Genomic DNA, 20,153 nt, shown 5'->3' with positions numbered 1-20,153 from the left:
TTTTATTATATTTTAATCCATAAATGGACGTATCTAAACAACAGAAATTAGAGTTTGGCGTCTTTAGCTCGCCCCCTGATGTCATGAAAACTTGAATAATTAAATAAGTCCATGCATTTTAGTAATTTATATTGCTTTGTACAGCAGCGTGCAATTGTTTTGGTAGTCAGTCATAGAAGTAGAAGGAATTTAACGCAGTATCTGCTTTGATGTTTTGGTATTTAAATGATAATATAATTGAGCACGTAATTAATTTTGGCTTATTTATGCGAATGGCGGCTAATTAAACGGCTAAGTTAAGTTTTGAACAATCTAAATTAAAACGTCCTTGTTACTCTTTTGTGCTGGGTCAAGAGTTTACGGTTGTTTTGGTTCATTTTCACAATTGAAAGATATAGTTAATCGATTCTAAAATTTGTACATAAACACAGTTTACAGCCGGGCAAACGCAATTGCAATTGCAATTGCAATAATATGTACACGCGCCCCTGTGCAAAGCCAGATTTAACATAAAACGTGATCATTGTTGAAATCAGTTGACGCGTTTGACGATCAGCAAGCACCAGAATTAAAAGCTGCTCAGATTTATTTCTCGATATAAACCTGCTGTTGTCATGACGCTCTTTCTCGAGTGTTCTGCCCACGATTTAAAGACCTCTCTGAAATACCAAAACAATAGAAACGTGGCAAATGAAAATATTGGTCGTCTATGTACCTGCTAACCCCTGGCGCGATACCAAAGTGCTACTACCACTTGCTCATAGGAAAAATAAATTTTCTCTTCTGTCACTGCAATTGGAAAGGACGCTCATTGTTCTAGTTACTTTTATGTGTCATGCTTTTCTTCAGCAGCCAGGGTTTCCACAATTTCTATTGTAGCTCGCCGGAGATACCGACAAGTTCCAAGAGAGTTAAACTGATCTTCTAGTGTTGGACTTTGTGGCGATTCAATCTCGGTTTGCTCCGCTTTGTGAAGGCCTTCTCGTCGAGCCTGTTCCCTTAACTTGAGGTTTCTTGGTACCAAAGATGGCGAAGTCCTGCCATTAACATCTTCTGTCGTAGGCGTAGGAGGTGACAACGGTATCAATGCAGGACGCAGGCGATCTCGATATGAAAGGGACCGACTTACCTTACGCGTCATGACCGGTGAACTTCTTGGCGAGTCACTAATGTCGTTATATGACGCTCGTCGAAACATCAACGGGCTTGGACTTGGAGGCAACATGTTGAGGTTGTTCCTAGTGAAATGCGATTTTCGTTGAACCAGCGTTGGAGAACATGGCGCCGAGCTTGGTTCTTTTTTTATTACCGGTAACTTAAGTTTATTTTGACCATTCTCTTCGCAATTTTCCTCCTTCCAAGCGGTCTGAGTTCTTGCATTGTTCACTGTATTTGGTATCATTAGTGTGAGCTTTTTCCGTAACTTTTTAGCTTCAAAATCCATGCTTCTTTCAAACTGATTGTGCTGGCTTTGTATAGAAGCATTTATCTTTTGGCTCATATGACGCAGAAGCGAGTTTCTTTGAGCACAATTTCTCTGTTTAAAAGTAAGCGAAGAGTTTTTGGACGCCTCTTCCATTTTTTCTCATGTCTGTTCAACCAACTATGCAAGCCCCAAATGCTCAAGTGACAATAAGCCGCCTGTACGAACAAATGTACCGACTACACCAAAGTTCTTAGTGGCCCGTAATTAGAAATAAATCATTGTGCTATTATTTAGATAGGCAGTCTATTTTTGTTTTTATGAATGTCCTTTGTTCGAGAGAACTAAAACAGTTTTCATTATGGAGGCTTAAGAACTGCGTAGGAACACGCAGTGTTCACAGGGTTTTGACAGCGTGTTTCAGTTTGTTCTCGTCTTGTTATAACTGCCTCTGAAAAGCTAAGTGAGTTAGAAGTAAAATTAGAATGCACTCCAAGTTTATTTGAAGTGAAAGTTTTTACTTACGATCTCTATCAGTGATTTAAGAGTTTATATAATGAGATGATCTGTCGCTGCCAATTTTATTCAAGTCTGACCGCAAAAAAGGTGCTCCAAACTTGTGACAACAAGCGAAGTAAGACGAAACTAATCTCCAATAAAGAGCTCTCGTTTTAATTTTTCCAACAAACAAAGCTTTTTGAAATATTAACGTGGCAGTCATCTAGAGCTACCTAGCTTTGTGCGCGTTACGGGGAGAGGAAAGGTGTTTTCGTGCTCAGTTTACAGATCAGCCTGTATCCAAACGACTCGATCAGAGATAAGTCCATTACGAAGGACCACTACAAGGCACACCTGTCAGTTATACCGCCAAGATAATAAAAAAAATACAGTAGTTGGTGTTCTAAATTAATTGGAGCTAAACCATTGTTCCTTTGTTGCTATAAATTCAGAAACCTCGAAATAATTTGAGATCGATTAATAACGATGTGTTGAAAATAGTTTCCTTACATTTGGTCTGACCTTAATATGATCAACATGTCATGAACTGTGTTTATTGCGGGCGTGAAATAAAGCGAACAAAAGTCTATGCTGGAAATAATATACCCCCCGTTAGAAGGCAATAATGTAATTAATTGAATAACCGGCAAATGTTTTTAAACTGACTGACGAGTAATGCGCTTTGCGACCCTAATCACAGAATATAATGAAAATTTCAGAGAAGGAGTAAATTTTTTATTATTACTCTGAAGCGCTGAGTCCAGGAAACTTATGCAATGAAGGAAACAGTCCAAACAAAGCTGATGCATATGACAATGAAGATTGATAACCATAGTTCTTCTGAATTTTGTTACTGTTCAATTTCTGTTTAATTTACTGCGCAGAAGAGATTATGACCCAGACCATATTTTCTTGCTGCACATCAGTTCGCGAAACCGAAAGCGAATCTTGGTATCGAGGGAGAATGGGAAAGCCTGAGAGGCATAATCTCAGGGCCTGACCCAGTACTCCTCCACTTGTAAATTCCAATGGCGGGAGTTTTTTCATTGTCCTCAGAGACCGCGATCCTTTTGGTCAGCGCCAAGATATGGGACCTCTGGAGTAGGGGAAGTACTACGCGTCAAATGTGACGAAACTTATTTGCCGAGTATACAAAACGAAATATTCTACGCATTCAAGAAGGCGCATTCTTGAAAGATCAGTTTAAAGTTGTGACAGAGCACACGATTCTTGGTAGATGCTGACCAAAAAGATCGCGGCCACTCATCCTTACTCTACACAATTCTGTACCATGAGAGATTATCTCATTTATGTAAAGCGTACGTAAGTGCGATCATCGTTGGTGTTCTTATATTGTATCTATATCTTGCAATTGCATATCATGGATTTAGAGCCGTACCCACTCTGATTGGACGATTGATTGCTTTGGTCTGCGTATCACTCATGATAAGTTGAAAGGCTTTGAACTGAGACAGACACAGATTGACATTGCATCTCACACTTTCGTTTCTTTCGTGGTTCTAATGGAAATCATAGATCAAAAGCTCTTGCTTTTCCAGCAAAATGAGGAGCAGAACATGCAGTAAATACAACCGAAAAAGTTAATTGGTATGAAATCAAAACAGCTCAAAAAACTAATGAATGAACAGTGCAATGTATGCATATTGTGAAGTGTTTATACATCAGACAATTGTGTTAACAATGAAATCCACAGTTTGTCAACATTACAAAATAAACAAATGGGAAAGAAAAATGCAAAATTCTATTAGCTCTGAAACGCAGGAATGTACTAAAAATAACAGATAACAAAACTTTAAAATACATCCGAAGTGGTTGAAAATTTAGTTTTTCACCAATTGAAAAATGTTCGCGGGCAAAGTTGGCGGCTCAAAAGTTAAATGGACTTTGCATTCAAATTGTAACCTTAATTAATTTTCATCGAAAGATGGATTAAGTGAAAAGTGAAATCTAGACTATCAGAGGCTATGGACAAAGGCTTAGTTGATCCTATCAAGAAGACTTTTATTTCTAGCAAATAGACAATTATTCTGTATCAGATAAGTTCATTTTATCATCTGCCGTTTCTCTGCGACTCGGAGTTCTGATGTAGCGACAGGCTTGTATAGCGCGAAAGGCGTCTTCTAAATTTTGATGGAGAGCTCTTCGTCTTTCTTGTTCCAATAACAAGTAATTAAATGGGTTTGCTGAAGGGTCTGATTCGTCAATACTCGTTTCTGTGCCATTTATTATTTGTTCGTATGTTTCGTTCTCGTTTCCTAGCTCCATTTTTGTCGCTTGTGACGAAATTTTTGTATCGACTTCCAGTTTTGCCCTGGTAGGGTTAAACGCATCATGGCTGACGCTAAGAATTGCTGTTTCCTTTGTTGGGTTAAGAAATACTTGTGAGCCCCTAGCGACGTCTGTTTCCACAAAATTACGTTCCAACGTGATGTCATTCGTGTTCGTAACTTTATCTTTTCTCGTCTTTTTCTTCAGTGGAGCAGGTTTTCTATATTTCTCTCCCAAGCCAGGTTCGATTGACGGCAGGATAAGTTTTCGCTTTTCACTTGCTCGATTCTCTCCGCGAGCACTGTTTAATAACCGACTGAGCTCATCCTGAATGGGAAAGATAGCTAAAGTTGGACTGTTTGCGGAACGTTGATCAAAGTCGTCCCGTTCTTCGCTGAACGAGTCATCTTTGTAATCATTCACAGACGCCGTTTTAGGATGAGAAATCATTGGAAGAAATCTCTTTCTGTCATTAGTGTCAACACCGTCACGTATCTCTTGCTTTTTGTTATTTTGAATATCCTGCCTGCGTTTGTCTATGTTATGCTTCTTCCTTTTCATCCGTCTCTCCTCTTTTTTCAAGACTCTGCTTCGCTCATGTTTTTCGGTGTCAAGTCGCGATGACAGCGCTTGAAATCTAGCGTTCTCGGCCATGTTACTTGGACCAACTTTTTTCTTGTCTCGAATTCCTGTTGCTATGCGAATTCCCAATTTCCCAATGTCCGGTAAATGAATGCCTGCCATTTTGATTTGAAGTGGAGAAAAAGTGTGCGCGATTTTACAAGAGGCAACCTATTGTTTCGTCGACCGTTTGGCTGTCGGTGGTTATGTTCATGTGCTATATGCAGATCTACTAGCCTGACTTGATAAATCGAACACTGATCAAATCAATCTGTCAAAAAATGTAAATGAATTGCCACCTACGTCTTGTTTGAGCGGATGTAACTTTTGCAACTTGTGTATACAAAGAGTCTGGCAATATTTTTGATCTGGATGAGTTCATTAGAATTTTCTGAAAGTTTTGTGCTAATAATTACCTGAGATTTGTTAGTCCAATTAAATAAGGGAATTATAACGCTGACCCGCGATCATACAAATAATTTAAACTGCAATAAAAACGGCCTAGAATATACAACTGTATAGCTAATGACCTCTTAAAATAGACAGCCAATAGTAGCGATAACAACTGCATAAAATAACTTTTTAAGTTAGAAATTAGGCAAAAAACTCGGACAAAAAAAAATTGGTCACCAAATCATGAACTGTTCAAAGTTACTTCTAAAATTTTTCCATTCTCGCTGTTCTTCCAAACGATTAAACATAAGCTAATGATACTTCTTAGTTACTAGACAGGTTGTTATGCCAACGGATTGCATTGAAATCAGGCCTGAATGTGATTTACTTCAAAGCTGAAAGAGTATGTGAATAAATGTTCACGACAGCCCTTCCGAGCAGAACCACTATATATACAAATAGCGAGCGAAAAAGTCAAGTTGCAACCACAAGGCCGATTGTACGTGGAAAAAACAATCTAACCGCGTGGGCAATTGATTACATCAGGCAATATCACCCTCAGGCAGAGCCTTTTCTTGCGGTATATATTGTGTACATATGTTTGTACTGCAAAAAAACCGATAAAAGAGATTCTGCGTTTGGTAACCCAGTGTTGAAAGTAACCATCGCTAATTTTAATAAAAACCTAACCAGTTTTATCATTTAGATTGTTCTCTTTTTTCGCCGGTAAATTTCGGGAAAAAAACCATTACCTTTTCAATGTGTTAATTTAACTTTTAGGGACAACACAGTTACAAAGTTGTGAAAATTAATACCGACAACACGAATTCACAGGCAGGGTTGCCAAAGGGGTTGTCTGAAAAACCCGAGTAGCGAATAGTCGCAAATAGCGAAAGTGCGAATAGTACGAATAGTCTTGAATAGTACGAATAGTCTTGAATAGTGCGAATAGTGGCGAACAGTCTCGAATAGTGGCGAATAGCGGCGAATAGTGGACAAATAGTGCCAAATAGTGGCCAAATTGAGGAAATTTGGTACCCAATTTTTCCGCTAAAAAGCATGGATGCTTATCAGTACAAAAGGTGTTTCTAAACGTAATTTCTTCTAAAAATAGAACTGTAACCAGGATAAGACATATTGGAATAAAAACGTTCTCTGGTTAAAAATATATTAAAAACATAAGCTTTCGGCTATCAGTCTATAGCCTTTAACGAATGAAAAATGTGGCGCGCAAGCGAAAATATATACGAATGGGATGCGAAAAATTGAGAATAAAAACAAGCGTGAAAAAAGCTAGAAGATAAAAATGTAAATGAGGCCTGATTACAATAAAACAGAGTATTGCCTAGGCAACGGTTTTGAGTTGTTATCCGCGTCGACAGTTTTTGCTGTGTGCCAAGATTCTAGTGTTTTTCGAACGCGGTAATTGCCTTTGTCAATGACACAAGCATTGTCGAAATCAATGGAGTGATTGTTTTGCCACGCATGGTTGGCAACATTAGAGCCATTTGAATAGTTCTTCAAGTTTCGTTGATGTTCCTTTTTTTCGGGTTTGGAAGCATCTTCCGGTTTCTCCTATGTAATTCCAAGGGCAGTCTTTACATGGAATTTTGTAAACAACATTACATTGAAAATCTGAGGGTTGTCTGAACTTTGGTGACGGGAATTCTTGTTGAAGGGTTTTAAGTGGTTTGTTGACAACTCGGATATCATTTTTGCGGAGTAATCTTGTGAGGGGCTCGGTTAGGCCGCTGATGTATGGGAGACATGCAAAACCCTGTTACGTATTAGATGGATCAGTCCATTTGAAGAACATAGAAACCAGTTCTTCTGGTGGAGGAACTGTAGATGGGGGTGGCTTCTTATTGAGGATGTTAGAAATAACAGCCGGTGGGTAACCATTAGCTTCTAACGCGGCCCTAACATGATTGGTTTCACGTGTTTTTCCTTCAAAACTGCTAGGGAGGTTGGATGCCCGGAACAGGAGGGTCGAGGCCGTGCTGATTTTGTGTTCTTTTGCATGGTGGGAAGAGAAATCCAAATAACGGTCAGTATGGGTTGGCTTCCGAAATATATCAATAAAGGCAACTCCATTTCTTCTGGAAACCAAGGTGCCTAAGAAGGCAATTTGGCCGTTGTTTTCAAGTTCGATTGTGAAAGAAATTTTGGGATCACAAGCGTTAAGAGTATCGTGGAAGGAAGAAACGGCGTCCTTCTCGATAATCACAAAGCTGTCGTCAACATATCGTTTCCAAACCCTTGGTTGGACTGGTGAGGTACTGATAGCTAAATCCTCGATCACTTCCATACAGAGGTTAGCAACAATGGGGCTAACTGGACTGCCCATTGCACAGCCGTGGATGAACTGCATATGAACTGCATATACAAACAGTTTTGAAGGAAAAACACGTGAAACCAATCATGTTAGGGCCGCGTTAGAAGCTAATGGTTACCCACCGGCTGTTATTTCTAACATCCTCAATAAGAAGTCACCCCCATCTACAGTTCCTCCACTAGAAGAACTGGTTTCTATGTTCTTCAAATGGACTGATCCATCTAATACGTAACAGGGTTTTGCATGTCTCCCATACATCAGCGGCCTAACCGAGCCCCTCACAAGATTACTCCGCAAAAATGATATCCGAGTTGTCAACAAACCACTTAAAACCCTTCAACAAGAATTCCCGTCACCAAAGTTCAGACAACCCTCAGATTTTCAATGTAATGTTGTTTACAAAATTCCATGTAAAGACTGCCCTTGGAATTACATAGGAGAAACCGGAAGATGCTTCCAAACCCGAAAAAAAGGAACATCAACGAAACTTGAAGAACTATTCAAATGGCTCTAATGTTGCCAACCATGCGTGGCAAAACAATCACTCCATTGATTTCGACAATGCTTGTGTCATTGACAAAGGCAATTACCGCGTTCGAAAAACACTAGAATCTTGGCACACAGCAAAAACTGTCGACGCGGATAACAACTCAAAACCGTTGCCTAGGCAATACTCTGTTTTATTGTAATCAGGCCTCATTTACATTTTTATCTTCTAGCTTTTTTCACGCTTGTTTTTATTCTCAATTTTTCGCATCCCATTCGTATATATTTTCGCTTGCGCGCCACATTTTTCATTCGTTAAAGGCTATAGACTGATAGCCGAAAGCTTATGTTTTTAATGTATTTTTAACCAGAGAACGTAATTTCTTCTGTTTTCACCGCTGCAAAAGCGTAAATACGTCTTTATTAGGTTATCCTGGTGTTTTCTGTTTTCTTATTGTCGGCCCTAGCCTAAGTCCTGAGAAGAAAAGGTAATAAATTCACTGAAATTCTCATGCTTGTTTGGATAATTAATTAACGCAAGATGTAGCTTAGATGTTGTTGTTTTTATAACCGGTTATCAGCGCAGCTCGTTTGTGTCTTTTCAGTTGATAAACTAATCACAGATCACTTACCTCACATTCGTATTTTATTATAGAAATAAAAAACGCGCCCGAGTGCATTGTTGAGTTATATAAGCACGCGGGAATTTTTAAGAACACGAGAGAAGTGCATAGAGAAGCACGAGGCGCAGCCGAGTGCTTCTCGCACTTCTCGAGTGTTCTTAAAAATTCCCAAGTGCTTATATAACTCAACAATGGACGAAGGGCAAGTTTTTTTATTTCTTTTATAAAATGTAAACCACCACATTAACATAAAGACATATTAAACAAGAAAAGGATTGCGAATTTTAATTAATCAAAATAAGTATTCTCCTTACATGTACATGCTTTCTTTTTATTGGCTTAAATGCTGAATGAAAAGTAAAACCGTTCCCTTTGTGGCAAGAAACAAACGTTTTCTAAAAAAAGTCAGAACGGTTCTAAAGAAATTATTACAGCAAAAAGAATCTTCGAAAGCTGAAGCAGTTCCCCAGTTCACTGACTTTTGCTCTGAGGAGGATAAAGATTGATTTGCATTGAACCGATTGTGCAAGAATTGAACATGCCGCCAAGCATTTCGCTGTGGATCGTTGTGGTGGATGATCGGCTGTGCGTTTCAACCACTCTGCCTGATACTTCTGCTGCTTTTGGCTGACTAAAAGGCTCATCGCATTGTGGAGATTTCTGTTTTGTCTGGTCGGCCCCTTGTAGAGCAGTAGACAAGACATCACTACATTTCCTGAGCTGGATAGACGACGGACGAGAATTGTAATGCTGGAGACTATTCGGGTTTCTGTGTCCCGAAATGTGGCAGATGTGGCGATCTGACAAACCGGCTTGAGACCACAAGGTTATCGCTGTCGCCCGAACACAGTGATTTGTGTAAACTTTGGAAAGCTTGGCCTTTGTACTTATTTCTTTCATCATGTTTCCAAGAGTGTTGACACCAAGCGGGCGGTTTTCGTACCAGATTTCGGGTGTGATGGCGGATTCATTCCAGTCGCGTCGAGGTTGCTGAAATAAGGCTTCGCATTTCGGATTCAGCTTGGAGATATACAAGCTCAGCGCTCGGTGGCCGTCGTTCTCACTCTCTGTTTCGTACATACGAGCCGTCTTCTCAAAGCTGGATCGGTCTTGAAGTCCACCGGGATGGTTTTTGGTGGTCTCGTCGTGGGTCATAGTAACGTAGCGTTGCCTTGCTCGTCTACTTCAAATGCAAAACTCGTCGGCTTCAAATTTCTCTGCCCTTCACGACCTCTTCTACACCAGTAGAGAACAACATGGAACCACACGTTTCTCAGCAAAGACCATGGATTTGCAAGGCTTAATACTGGACCAGCTTTCAATTTCTGCAAGTCGTCAACTGGCATGGCCTCTTTGTGCTGCACATTTTCCTTCCCTTGCTGTTTCAGGCTCTTAATTTTGGCGTTCTGCATACGGTTGGAATTTGAAAACGTTGAAGAATTTAGCTTCAAACTTCTGTTATAAGGTGGGTTGTTCAAATGCCTCTCTATTGCATTTCTGAACGTAATTAAGGACGACTTGCTGTACTCTTCACCCGTTTTGCTTCGTGCTTCTGTATAAAACTGTGACAGACTGTTGTCAAGTTGTTCGTCGCTCATTTCCTCTAGTTTTGGCAGCACAGGAACTTTTTGTGCACCCCATTCTAGGAAAAGAAAACATTTTTTCCAACTCAGCCTTTAAGTGTTGCAAGCGTATTTCGAGTGGTTAACTGTTAAATGATATACGCAACAGCTGCTAGAAAACATTTAATTGTATAAACAAGTGAAATGTTGCTTTTTGTTGACAAAGATGTAGATAAGCCAGTATAACTCATTATTTAGGAAGCATTGTAATATGCTTTTTTCGTCATTCTGCCTTTTAAATTAAAACAGGTTTTAAGTTTTAGTGTTTGAGATGTGTATTGGATTGTAGTCATGTTTACGTAAATTCATACCTTTGAAAGCGTTTACTGCCCAATTTATCGAGCTCTTCGTAGACTTTGCTTGCGTTTCCACCAAAAGCCGGTTTCTCTCCGCTTCTGTCAGTTCTGCAAACCGTTTTTTCTTTGGAACAGGTGCCTCATTTTGAGACTCCTTAACGCTGCTACTTTTCTCGGCGTTCAGGAATTCGAACCCGAGTTGAAACCGTGGAAATTCTTCAGCCATAATGGCGGACGGACTAGCTGATTCTCAAATTTTGTCCGGGGCAAAATTTTCGTGACGTAGCTTGCGTGCATATGTTGAGTTATAATGCACGCGCGTGACGTAAGCAGAGTGCTTTATGGAGCTATAATGAACTCGAACTGACCAATCACAGCGCGCGAAATTACTCGAACATTTTATAATGTGTTTTCTTTTCTTTTTTTTTTTCCACGTGATCAGTTTCAACGAACCCAGATCAGTGCTGAACTAAAGCGGTGACTATTGACGACTATTCGCCACTATCCGTGACTGCTCACCACTATTCGCTATTCGAGTTTTTGAAGACACCCTGCTAAAGGTCAGGAAATGGTCAGGAAAAAGACATTTTCCCTATAAAAAAGGATTTGTTAAAAACTTGTCAGTCATAATGAATGGGTGGAAAGGAGGGCTGCCCCTGAGGGCAGGCTAGAAACCGTTACTATGTCTGTTGTTTATTTGGTTAGAGAAATTTTATTTTTATCAAGGGAAAGTCAGAGAAAAGCATTGTTCTGGACTTCTAGTTTTGTCTCTAACTCAAATCCTTGCATTGCGGGTAACAAATCATGTTTAGAATTCAAGACAGAATTGATGTTAAATACATTTATCAGAATTATTTTCGATATGTTTATATTTTTGCTTTTACACAATTTTACAGTCCCAGTGTTGTCACCGAATAGTCCGAGCACGCCTTCCGTGCCTATCATGGTAAACACCTGACACCTTTAGTTTTCAGGACTTGGCTCTGTAAAATGCCAACACAACTGAGAATAAGACACGTTGTGCATTAAAAACGCGGCGCTGAATTTCAAGCTCCCGAAGACACATATTCAGTCTTTCCTTGGGGTTTTAAGTGATATCACAAAGGACTTCAAGAGTCAACTTCTTGAAAACTATTCAACGAATTTCATTTAAAATACCTGTACTTTTTTAGAAGAAAATAACTGGAGACTGAGTGCGTGCTTTATTCGATATTTTTTTATTGATATCATTGTATGCTCTATTGTTTGACGCACAGAAATCTCAGTGAAATATTCTGATGCAGCAAACACTTTTCTAGTGGGTGGAATGAATTTTAATCGTGTATGTAAGGAAGTCTCAAAGGACATCCCGTTCATTTTAGTGTCAGAAAGCGTCGTGTGTTGTGAAGGTGAACCAGTATCTTCGTCGATGTGCTCCCCTTCGCAGATAAGTACACGCTTTCGTTTTTTTCATTTCATGACCTTGTTCGCTTTTCGCCTCGTTTCGCTACGCTTGGCCTTTTCCGCAGTTTAGTAGTTTAGTATACCAGTTCGTTGAGCAATTTTTTACGTCCACACAGTGAAGAAATTGTTGAATACTGGGAGGGTGTGAAACTTTCGGAATAAAGAATTACCAAGTTCGTTTAGACAAGTACATCGTAATAGCAGGTTTGAAAGTTTCTTACTGAATACCACATTTCAGAAATACTAGCTCTCTTGTTCGTCGTATTTGTAACTGTTTAATGTTGTCCACGGCGGGTCTGAACTGCAGGTCACATTCCACAGGTCAGAGTACAGAGTCACTGTGCTACAGATAAGTAAACAGCACCAAGATTCAGTCTCCTAGCCCTAATTAACCCTAGCACTCTGCGAAAATGTTGCTTTAGATCGAGGGGAAACGTTTGGCATAGTTATTCATTAGTAGAGTAAGGATTTCTACTCTTAACCTGTGGAATGTGACCTGTGTTTTAGACCCGGCTTGTTGTCCATTGCTCCGATGCTCTGAGTTGCTAAGGGTATGAAGATCTGACTGACTTAACATCAACAGTTTTAAAGATACGTCAATAATATTCCCTGAGAATTTAAATTCTTTTTTCATGCAGGAACAGTTTGTTTCCATACAATCGCTGAACTAACTGCTCGTGAATGTTTTAATTGGAGTTTAATTTAGTCGGTTTTTCTTTGAGAGCGACTTTGTTGAGATGTTATACAGCCATCCTTGTCCTTTGCCACACGATTGATTTCTGGTACATTTTCAGGTAAGTAATATCAAAATATTTGGTTAGAATTTCAGACATAAAGGCAGATTTGAGTTACAATTGCATTGTGGCTTTTGTTCATTTATCCTCATGTTTTCATAATTGTTCACATTTTCGTGAAATCAGAAATTACTTGACGAACGGAACCAATTTTGAGCAGACTTGCGTTGAATTCTGGCGAGAAAATAATCCTAAGAGAACATTAAGAAATTCGTTAATGCAGGCGATATTGTCCGATGTTTATGGCCGGTTTCTAACTACCAAACTGATTGACCGACTGATAAGACCTCAAACTCAAAGGTTATATATTTTTGACAGTTTCCTTTCTCCTTCTGGCATTAGACGAACAGAGGGGAACCCAAAGGAAATGTAACCATTATGAGCAGCGGTGTTCAGCTTTGAAGCTCCGTTCCCTCCTCATCAGTCTCTTCATGTTGCGATCAACTCCAATTTAAGGTAAATTCTAGGTTTTATTTTATCTTTATTTACAAGTATGATCTGACCTTGTTGCGAAGTCTGATTTAAAAATTCTGACTAAGATAGCTATCACGATAAATTGATTGTTATGGTTCATTTTGACCCTTGCTACAATTTTATGATTTTTTTGTTCTAGTGTATGGTAATTTAATTTAAAATGTAACAGAAACCTTTTTGGATTGCAGGTTGTAGTTCTTGGGCTCTAGCGCAACCTGGTAGTTGACTACAGGAAATGACTGATTTCAGATAAGTACATCGTAGTTTTGTCATTTGTTCGTCGTTTTCCTGGTAAACGATTTAATTCAGAGCAAGATTGATCGAAATACAATGTATAACCAGAATCCCAGACCTAACACGTTTGTACTCAGTAAATTTTCTAAGCGAAAAGAAAGCCAATCACCACTATAAAATGCATTTCTCTAGTCTCTTGATTTCAGGCTAGCGAATACAATGTAATATGCCTGAAAATAGCAACATTGAACAACTACAAGCTAAGACTGTTCTATTGAATAAAAGGAGATTTACTTCATTTATTGACATTTGCTCTCTTTTTTCCAAGGTTGAACACAGAGTGCACGTGCATTGAAAGAAAATGCAGCCATTTTGGATTGTAGTGTATTACCCTTCGCTTCGATACAAGCAGACGACATCTGAAAGATTGTATAGTCAGATAAGTTCGTTTTCAATTTCTTAACTCTTCTGTCTTATACCATTTACAGTATCAGTCCAAGAAAGAAAATAATTGATTTTCTTTCATCATGTTGAGTACATCCTGAGGGAAATAACTAAATGTACTGTCTTCATGTAGCAAAAAAATAATAATTTTATACTGCTTTGTGCGGTCAAACGCTGCCTGAATAGCATTTATGCTTTAAATGTCTCTGTGAACCGCTAGCTCTGCATTGTTTTGACCAAATTCGTAAGTCTAATGCAATTTTTAAAAGTCAGTGTATCAAAGCTTTCTCTTTTCTTTTTCATGCAAGGTTTAAAAAAAGATATGCTGAGAGAAAACAAGTCCATTTTGTACGACAGTACGTGGCTCTAATGTTCTGTGGTAAAAAGTAAGTATTGCAAACATCTTGGTTCAGATAGACCAGATATTATCTTCGCAGTTTTCTATTCGCTAACTGAGAAATGTTGTCTAACTGTACCACCAAAGCTCAGCAGTAACGTTCATGAAATATTTTTTGCCGGTGTTAGAAATTCATCCGCAACTTGCCTCCCTTGGTTTCTGGAAAATTTATGAAACGAAGGACTGAAAATTTGCCAATGCAAGAAAAGCAACTTCGTTAGCTCTTGGACTCAGTGGTTTCAATCAGTACTCCGAGTTCACTGTTTGCTAATGGCTGGAAACACTTTTTCTCTACAATATTTTTTTTCGGTTTCAGTCCAAAGTTAATAAAATCTCCTTCCATGTCAATACATTTCAAAGTATCTTGCAGAGAAAATCGTTAACTTTTTTAATGTCCTCGGCAGAACCAGGAAGTTTGTTTGAGATTTGCCAGCCAACAAAAATTTAGTGTTTTGTTAAATAATTTTACCATACAGTATTGATACCTGCTTTAAGAAGTCACTGCAGAATATAAACACGTCTCGAATTTGTTGATGAGAAAAATAGTTCGTTTTATGTTTAATCTCCCTTTTTGCCAGGTGAACTCGGATATTGAAGAGAAAGTGTGGCCATTTTGGATTGAGGTGTGTAATTCTTGAACGCTGGTGCACTATGACATATTGGAAAAATTTTAATTCAGATAAGTTCACCCTTTTCTTATTTTACTTGAATTTGTCGTCGACCACTTTAATAACTGTGTCATTCCAAGTATCCTGTAGAGAAATCTAATCGGGAGTAGTGAAAGATGAAATTTTGATCCTGTGGTGAGCGTGGGACAAAGAATTGAACATCTCAGTCCGTGACGGGATTCGAACCCATAAACTCTTAGATACCGGTTGGGCAACGAGGAATTGTTCTGATGTCCGAACGAATTCTTAAAAGTAACACGATTGCGAGAGATTTGTTCATCAATTTCAATAAAGTAATGCTTTAGAAAAGCACTGTAAATGTGTATTTAGGGGCAAATATTCGAAATTAACACAACTGGAGATCCGATAATCGTTGAAAAGTAATTTAATTTGTTGTTTTTTGTCTTTTTATCATCAGGTTGAATGCAAACATCGTTTCAATAAAAAGTGTAGCCATGCTGGATCAAAGTGTGTAAGCTCTCGAAGCCTGGTTCAAGTTGACAGCCATTGAAAACACCTTTTTTCAGGTAAGTCGTTTTCTTCTCTGTTTACCATTGAACGGTTTCAGTCCTAAGAGTGATCAGAGTCTGACCATATAAATGCCTTCCTGACCCTTGTTATAAGTATCTCAGTTGGAGAGAAAATATTGGACTCAGGATATATTGTAATTAGTAAGAAGAATTTTACTTGAAGATTGGAGACTTGTCCAGTGACATAATGGAATCAAAGTTAACAGAATAAAACAACATGCTGGTGTTAATTATTATAACTTTCGTAAGAACATTGTGAAAACAGTAAATGTTAAGTGATACAATCAATATTAACCAGCTATTTTGTTGATGTTTCCTTTCTTTCTAGGTTAAATGCCCTTTCAAAGAAATATGTAGTCATTTTGGATTGCAGTGTACTGGCTCTTGGACCCTGGCCTGGAGATATCTTACTTCAGATAAGTCGTTTTCTTGTTTCTCTAGTCGTTTACCATGAACGGATTCAGTCCAAGAGTGGTCAAAATATAACCTCATCGTACCTCGTTGCGTTGTCAAGTATGTTACAAAGGCAATGTTACCAAATTCATAAACTAAGAACAAAAGAAATGTATGACAATCAATTGGGAAAATTAATATTTTGAGTACGAGACTGAAGTGAAAGGTTGAACATCGCAATTTATTATTTTAAAGGACAACTTGAAACGGCCGAATATTCTCCGCGATGCAAAATTGAAGTGCTTTTGCCTGACATTTTGAATTCAAATTTAACAGAATAAAAACGTGGTGGTGGTACTAGTAATTGTTACAAATTTATTTTGATATAAATTAAACATTATGAAAAACAAAGATTCTAAAGTAGCATTTCAGCTTACTCTCGGCTTGGCTTTGCGAACGAAGATTTAAGGAAGTGATCCACTTATGCTGCAGACAGAGAACCATGTACGACAATTTACGAGAACAATTCCAGTTTAATAGTACAATGATAATTTGCGCTGCGAACAATGCTTTCCTTATACGGGGCCGCAAATGAACTTTAAAGGCGATTCATTTAGAGAAGGAGTTGCTCAAAATCAAATGTGTTTTAAAATAGTATTGTCAGGCATTCAAGAACGAACAGCAACTTAATTTATAACGACTGATAGACCTCATGACTTTATCGGCATGGCAATTCTAATTGCGCTTTGGTAAACACGATCATTTTTTGGTTATCAATGTTCGAAGCTTGACCAAAATCTATATAAACATGCACTACTTTTTCGTCCGTGTAACTGATATAAGAACAGTGTTCAACATGGAGGTGAATGAAAAAATATCATCGCCTGGGGCAAATTAGTGTCTTGCTACACCATTTAACATGGAAAATTAACGTTTAGAACAGAGAAAACAGAATTAATTTTTCAGGTGGCTGAAAGTATTTACGAGCGTTGTTTGGTTTCGATACGTACTTGCATGTGTCCGGGCACAAGTGGGCTCAAGCCTTGAGAGAAATGTCATGTTTTCGATGTAGCGATGTTTTTACTGACATAAATTTCAAAGTGTAGTTTGAGTATTTTCTTTATCTCAAGAATTCGAAAACAACAATTGTTGCATGTGAATAAAGTTTTTGTGTCAGTATTCAAGCAAAAAACAAACAAATAACTTTCCAGGTAGAATAAATATGTGACGCTAGTCTCGCAGGGTAGCTGAAATGATAAATTGAAGTAATGGTCGATACATTTTAAAATAAACAGCACAAAAAAAATGGACCCAGAGAAAAATAGATAAATAAAACAAGTACACGGGTTAAAAGGTGTCGAAACTACTGTTTACACATATGAAATGTAATAATGAAATGGAAAATAGATAAAATAGAATCGAAGACTTTAGAAAGCTTTGAATTTACATAGTATGTTAATTGCTGCACGCGCAGTCTCCCGCTTCTTTGGAATTTCGTTTTCCGTAAAAAATATACAATCTTCAATCTAAGCAGGAGCCATAAACGGGGACCGAGACCGTAAGTCTCGGGATGTGCGCGCACCTAATGATATGGGGCACTTTTCCTATTTTTAGAACAAATTGCGCCACCCAGACGACATACATCCGCGCGGATCCACGCACATGTCGTGGGTTCTCGCGTGGATGTTGTCTTAAGAATAAAGTTTATGTAAGAAATCTCTCTACTCTGATATCGAGGTAATTTGTGAATTTCTCAAACAGTGCTTATTCATAACCAAAACCTGTTTTAGATAGTTTCTTATTATTTCTGCTCGTTTGGCAAGTTTGCAAAAATTTTTGGAAGGAAAGTCTGACGCGTACAAGTAGCTCCAGGGCGTGTACTTTAAGGGCCCATTAACCGATTTATGCGCGCGCTCGCGCGCGTTGCTAAGGAGGTGAAATTTCACTTCCGGTCACTCACGTTAGCCTGAGCGCGGAAAATAAAAACAACTCAATAACTTGCAAATTCGCTTGCATTTTAGATGTGTTTCTTTTTTTTTTCACAAAATGCAAAGTAAAAAAGGTGCAAACAAAGACAAAATAAGAGAAAGAGAGAAAAACAAGACCAACAGAAAGAGGAAAACTAACTCCACGTGGCTTTGTTTGATCTTACCGAAGTGCGCTGATAGTGCAAATTGCGCACGCGCTGATGAGGTAACTTCCAATAGATACGGGGCGCACTTCCGGTTTCTTTAAACGCTAAAGGAAATGCGGTTTTTCATTAACTCCAGCCTTTTTCGACGAATTTAGATTAAAGCCAACGTTAGAAACATAGCTAAGCATTCCTTTTTCGAAATCATGCCTTTTTCAGAAAATTACGAATTTTTCAATATTTTGAAATTCTCTCAAAATCTGACCTTTTAGAAATGAAACAAAATCTACGCATAGCGTAACGAGGATTTAAATTAAAATATTGAATCAATGAAAAAAATCCCGATAAAGTAATTTGCCTGGGAGCCTTTGCATTTTTTCAGTATCAGTCATATGACCATGGGCGTGGTCTGATGACGTCATCACTAGTGTTACTGATCATGAAAAAGTTAAAACACATGAAATAACTCTGAACTAACTAAAAATGATGAGGTTATATGATAATAAATTTTCCTTAGCAACGGTTCGTAAAGATCGGTTAATGGGCCCTTAAAGTCCGAGTCGGTGTTTTCAGTTGTAGCTAATTGGCAACAAATCTTGACAAAGATTTCTTTCGCTATCTTTTGTGCTGAGATTCTGCAACAATTTTCACCAACGCCAAAAGGCTACTATCATGTGTATTTCTTCAACGTAGTGAAATTTTACACAGCTGCGAAAATAATATAGACAAGGAGCTTTGATAACTCAGCCAACAAAATCGAAATCGTTGTTCGAGTTGATTAAAGAAAGCGTCAGCTAAGCAGTTTAATATGTTCTCAAACATTTATCAACCTTGAACATATTTAAAAACTAGAGATATTATTGCGGAAGTCCAATTTGTCATGTTTTCTGACTGTACAAAACACGCATCGGCGGGCGCTCTTATTCATCGAGAACAGACAATTTATTGAATTTTTACACAAACAAAGCCTAGCTGTATCTACAGACGTAAACTTATTGGGCCTTGATGAAATATCAAGTGTTGCTTACAGTTCAGGCGAAATGCAAACTTGCAATTTTTTACTACTTTTCGGTGGCGATAGACTCTGGCGAAATCCCCGGAAGCGTGTGGCAAGAGGAGGGAAACTTTGAAGTCCCAAAACGCTGCAATATCCAAATGTTTCCAACTGGTTTTTTGCTGTGTTACGGAAAAGCTGTTAATCTTCAGCATATGCGAATTTTAGAGTGGAGTAATGTGAAACTCTTGTAAAAGAAGTAGCGGAACACGATCTGGTCTGAGTGATATAAAACGGGACATACCTAAATTCGACACTGCCTTACTTCAGTCGAATTGGAGCAGCTTACGACGAAAATACTTAAGCAAAATTCCAGCAGACATAAACGTATTGAGTTGTGGGCCAAAAGCATAAAACATGTCGGGAATTTCGGATGCCATTTCCCCCGCGCTACAACCGCAAATATCCTCGCAGCATGTACGCGCGCTCTCCGCACACGATGGCGCAATTTGTTCTAAAAATAGAAAAATTGTCCCATACGATAGGGACAGCCCCAATACTAGAAATGGCGCGTGCTTACGGTCTCCGTCCCCGATTATGGCTCCTGATATAAGCTCATTTTTGCAACTAAGTGTATAATTTTCACATCGATTCGACTTAGGGAAGATTAGTACAAAGTTATTGCATTGAAAAACGTTATTATCAGAAGTTAGAAACTAGTCTCACTTAGTGCAGGAACCGTGATTTTACAAGAAGTATTTACAAGCAGTATTACTGAGGAAAGGTTTCAAGACATAATTATCATTAAGGTTTAATTTTTGCTTTGGAACTTTTGAACAAACCTTTTGAATTTTAATCATATTTGTCTATCCTTTTCATCTTTTATATGGAGTTCTTAAAAATGAAACAAATTTTAGAACATGCAAAGGGTGAAGGTCAACTGAGAGTGTCTCTTTCCATGTTCATCAAATTATAAATGCGGTATAGTAACAAAACATATATGCAGTATGTGATGATTAATCATCTTGGAATGTTAATTTTCGTGCAATAACTTGTCAGGTAAAA

The 20,153-nt window shown here is 38.4% G+C and overlaps 3 protein-coding genes and 1 long non-coding RNA gene across 5 annotated transcripts; 1 reads left to right on the top strand and 3 right to left on the bottom strand.

The window, feature by feature from the left end:
* Nucleotides 1-67: 67 nt before the first annotated feature.
* On the bottom strand, nt 68-1,850 carry LOC145485811 (uncharacterized). The gene has a single exon (XM_081464451.1). It carries the CDS (start codon nt 1,577-1,579, stop codon nt 827-829), a length of 753 nt encoding a protein of 250 aa, XP_081320577.1. The 5' UTR covers nt 1,580-1,850; the 3' UTR covers nt 68-826.
* Nucleotides 1,851-3,361: 1,511 nt separating this feature from the next.
* LOC145485809 (uncharacterized) lies at nt 3,362-8,690 on the bottom strand. Its single transcript, XM_081464450.1, has 2 exons — nt 7,793-8,690; nt 3,362-7,224 (listed from the first exon to the last, which is right to left on the bottom strand). The coding sequence occupies exon 2, from the start codon at nt 4,952-4,954 to the stop codon at nt 3,965-3,967; it is 990 nt and encodes a 329-aa protein (XP_081320576.1). The 5' UTR covers nt 4,955-7,224; nt 7,793-8,690; the 3' UTR covers nt 3,362-3,964.
* A 1,129-nt stretch (nt 8,691-9,819) lies between these two features.
* Nucleotides 9,820-10,812, bottom strand: LOC145484561 (uncharacterized). The gene is made up of 2 exons (XM_081463145.1): nt 10,602-10,812; nt 9,820-10,310 (listed from the first exon to the last, which is right to left on the bottom strand). Exons 1-2 carry the CDS (start codon nt 10,810-10,812, stop codon nt 9,820-9,822), a joined length of 702 nt encoding a protein of 233 aa, XP_081319271.1.
* Nucleotides 10,813-10,991: 179 nt separating this feature from the next.
* On the top strand, nt 10,992-18,228 carry LOC145485820 (uncharacterized). 2 transcript variants are annotated; one of them, XR_014049227.1, is made up of 3 exons: nt 10,992-12,823; nt 13,166-14,361; nt 14,951-18,228. It is a non-coding gene; the product is annotated as an uncharacterized LOC145485820 (long non-coding RNA). The 2 variants fall into 2 exon arrangements; XR_014049226.1 differs by having other exon boundaries at nt 10,992-13,279; nt 13,486-14,361.
* Nucleotides 18,229-20,153: the final 1,925 nt, after the last annotated feature.

Source organism: Orbicella franksi, chromosome 4, assembly GCF_964199315.1.
Source record: "Orbicella franksi chromosome 4, jaOrbFran1.1, whole genome shotgun sequence".
Lineage (NCBI taxonomy): Eukaryota > Metazoa > Cnidaria > Anthozoa > Scleractinia > Merulinidae > Orbicella > Orbicella franksi.
The sequence above is the reverse complement of the archived record's forward strand: the minus strand, read 5'-3'. Positions and strand labels throughout refer to the sequence as shown.

Bases quoted from the DNA above. Each gene is read 5' to 3' on its own strand.
- LOC145485811 (XM_081464451.1), bottom strand. From the start codon at position 1,579: ATGGAAGAGGCGTCCAAAAACTCTTCGCTTACTTTTAAACAGAGAAAT.
- LOC145485809 (XM_081464450.1), bottom strand. From the start codon at position 4,954: ATGGCAGGCATTCATTTACCGGACATTGGGAAATTGGGAATTCGCATA.
- LOC145484561 (XM_081463145.1), bottom strand. From the start codon at position 10,812: ATGGCTGAAGAATTTCCACGGTTTCAACTCGGGTTCGAATTCCTGAAC. The intron at 10,311-10,601 runs GTATGAATTTAC...TTCTTTTCCTAG, and splicing joins GGCAGTAAACGCTTTCAAAG to AATGGGGTGCACAAAAAGTT.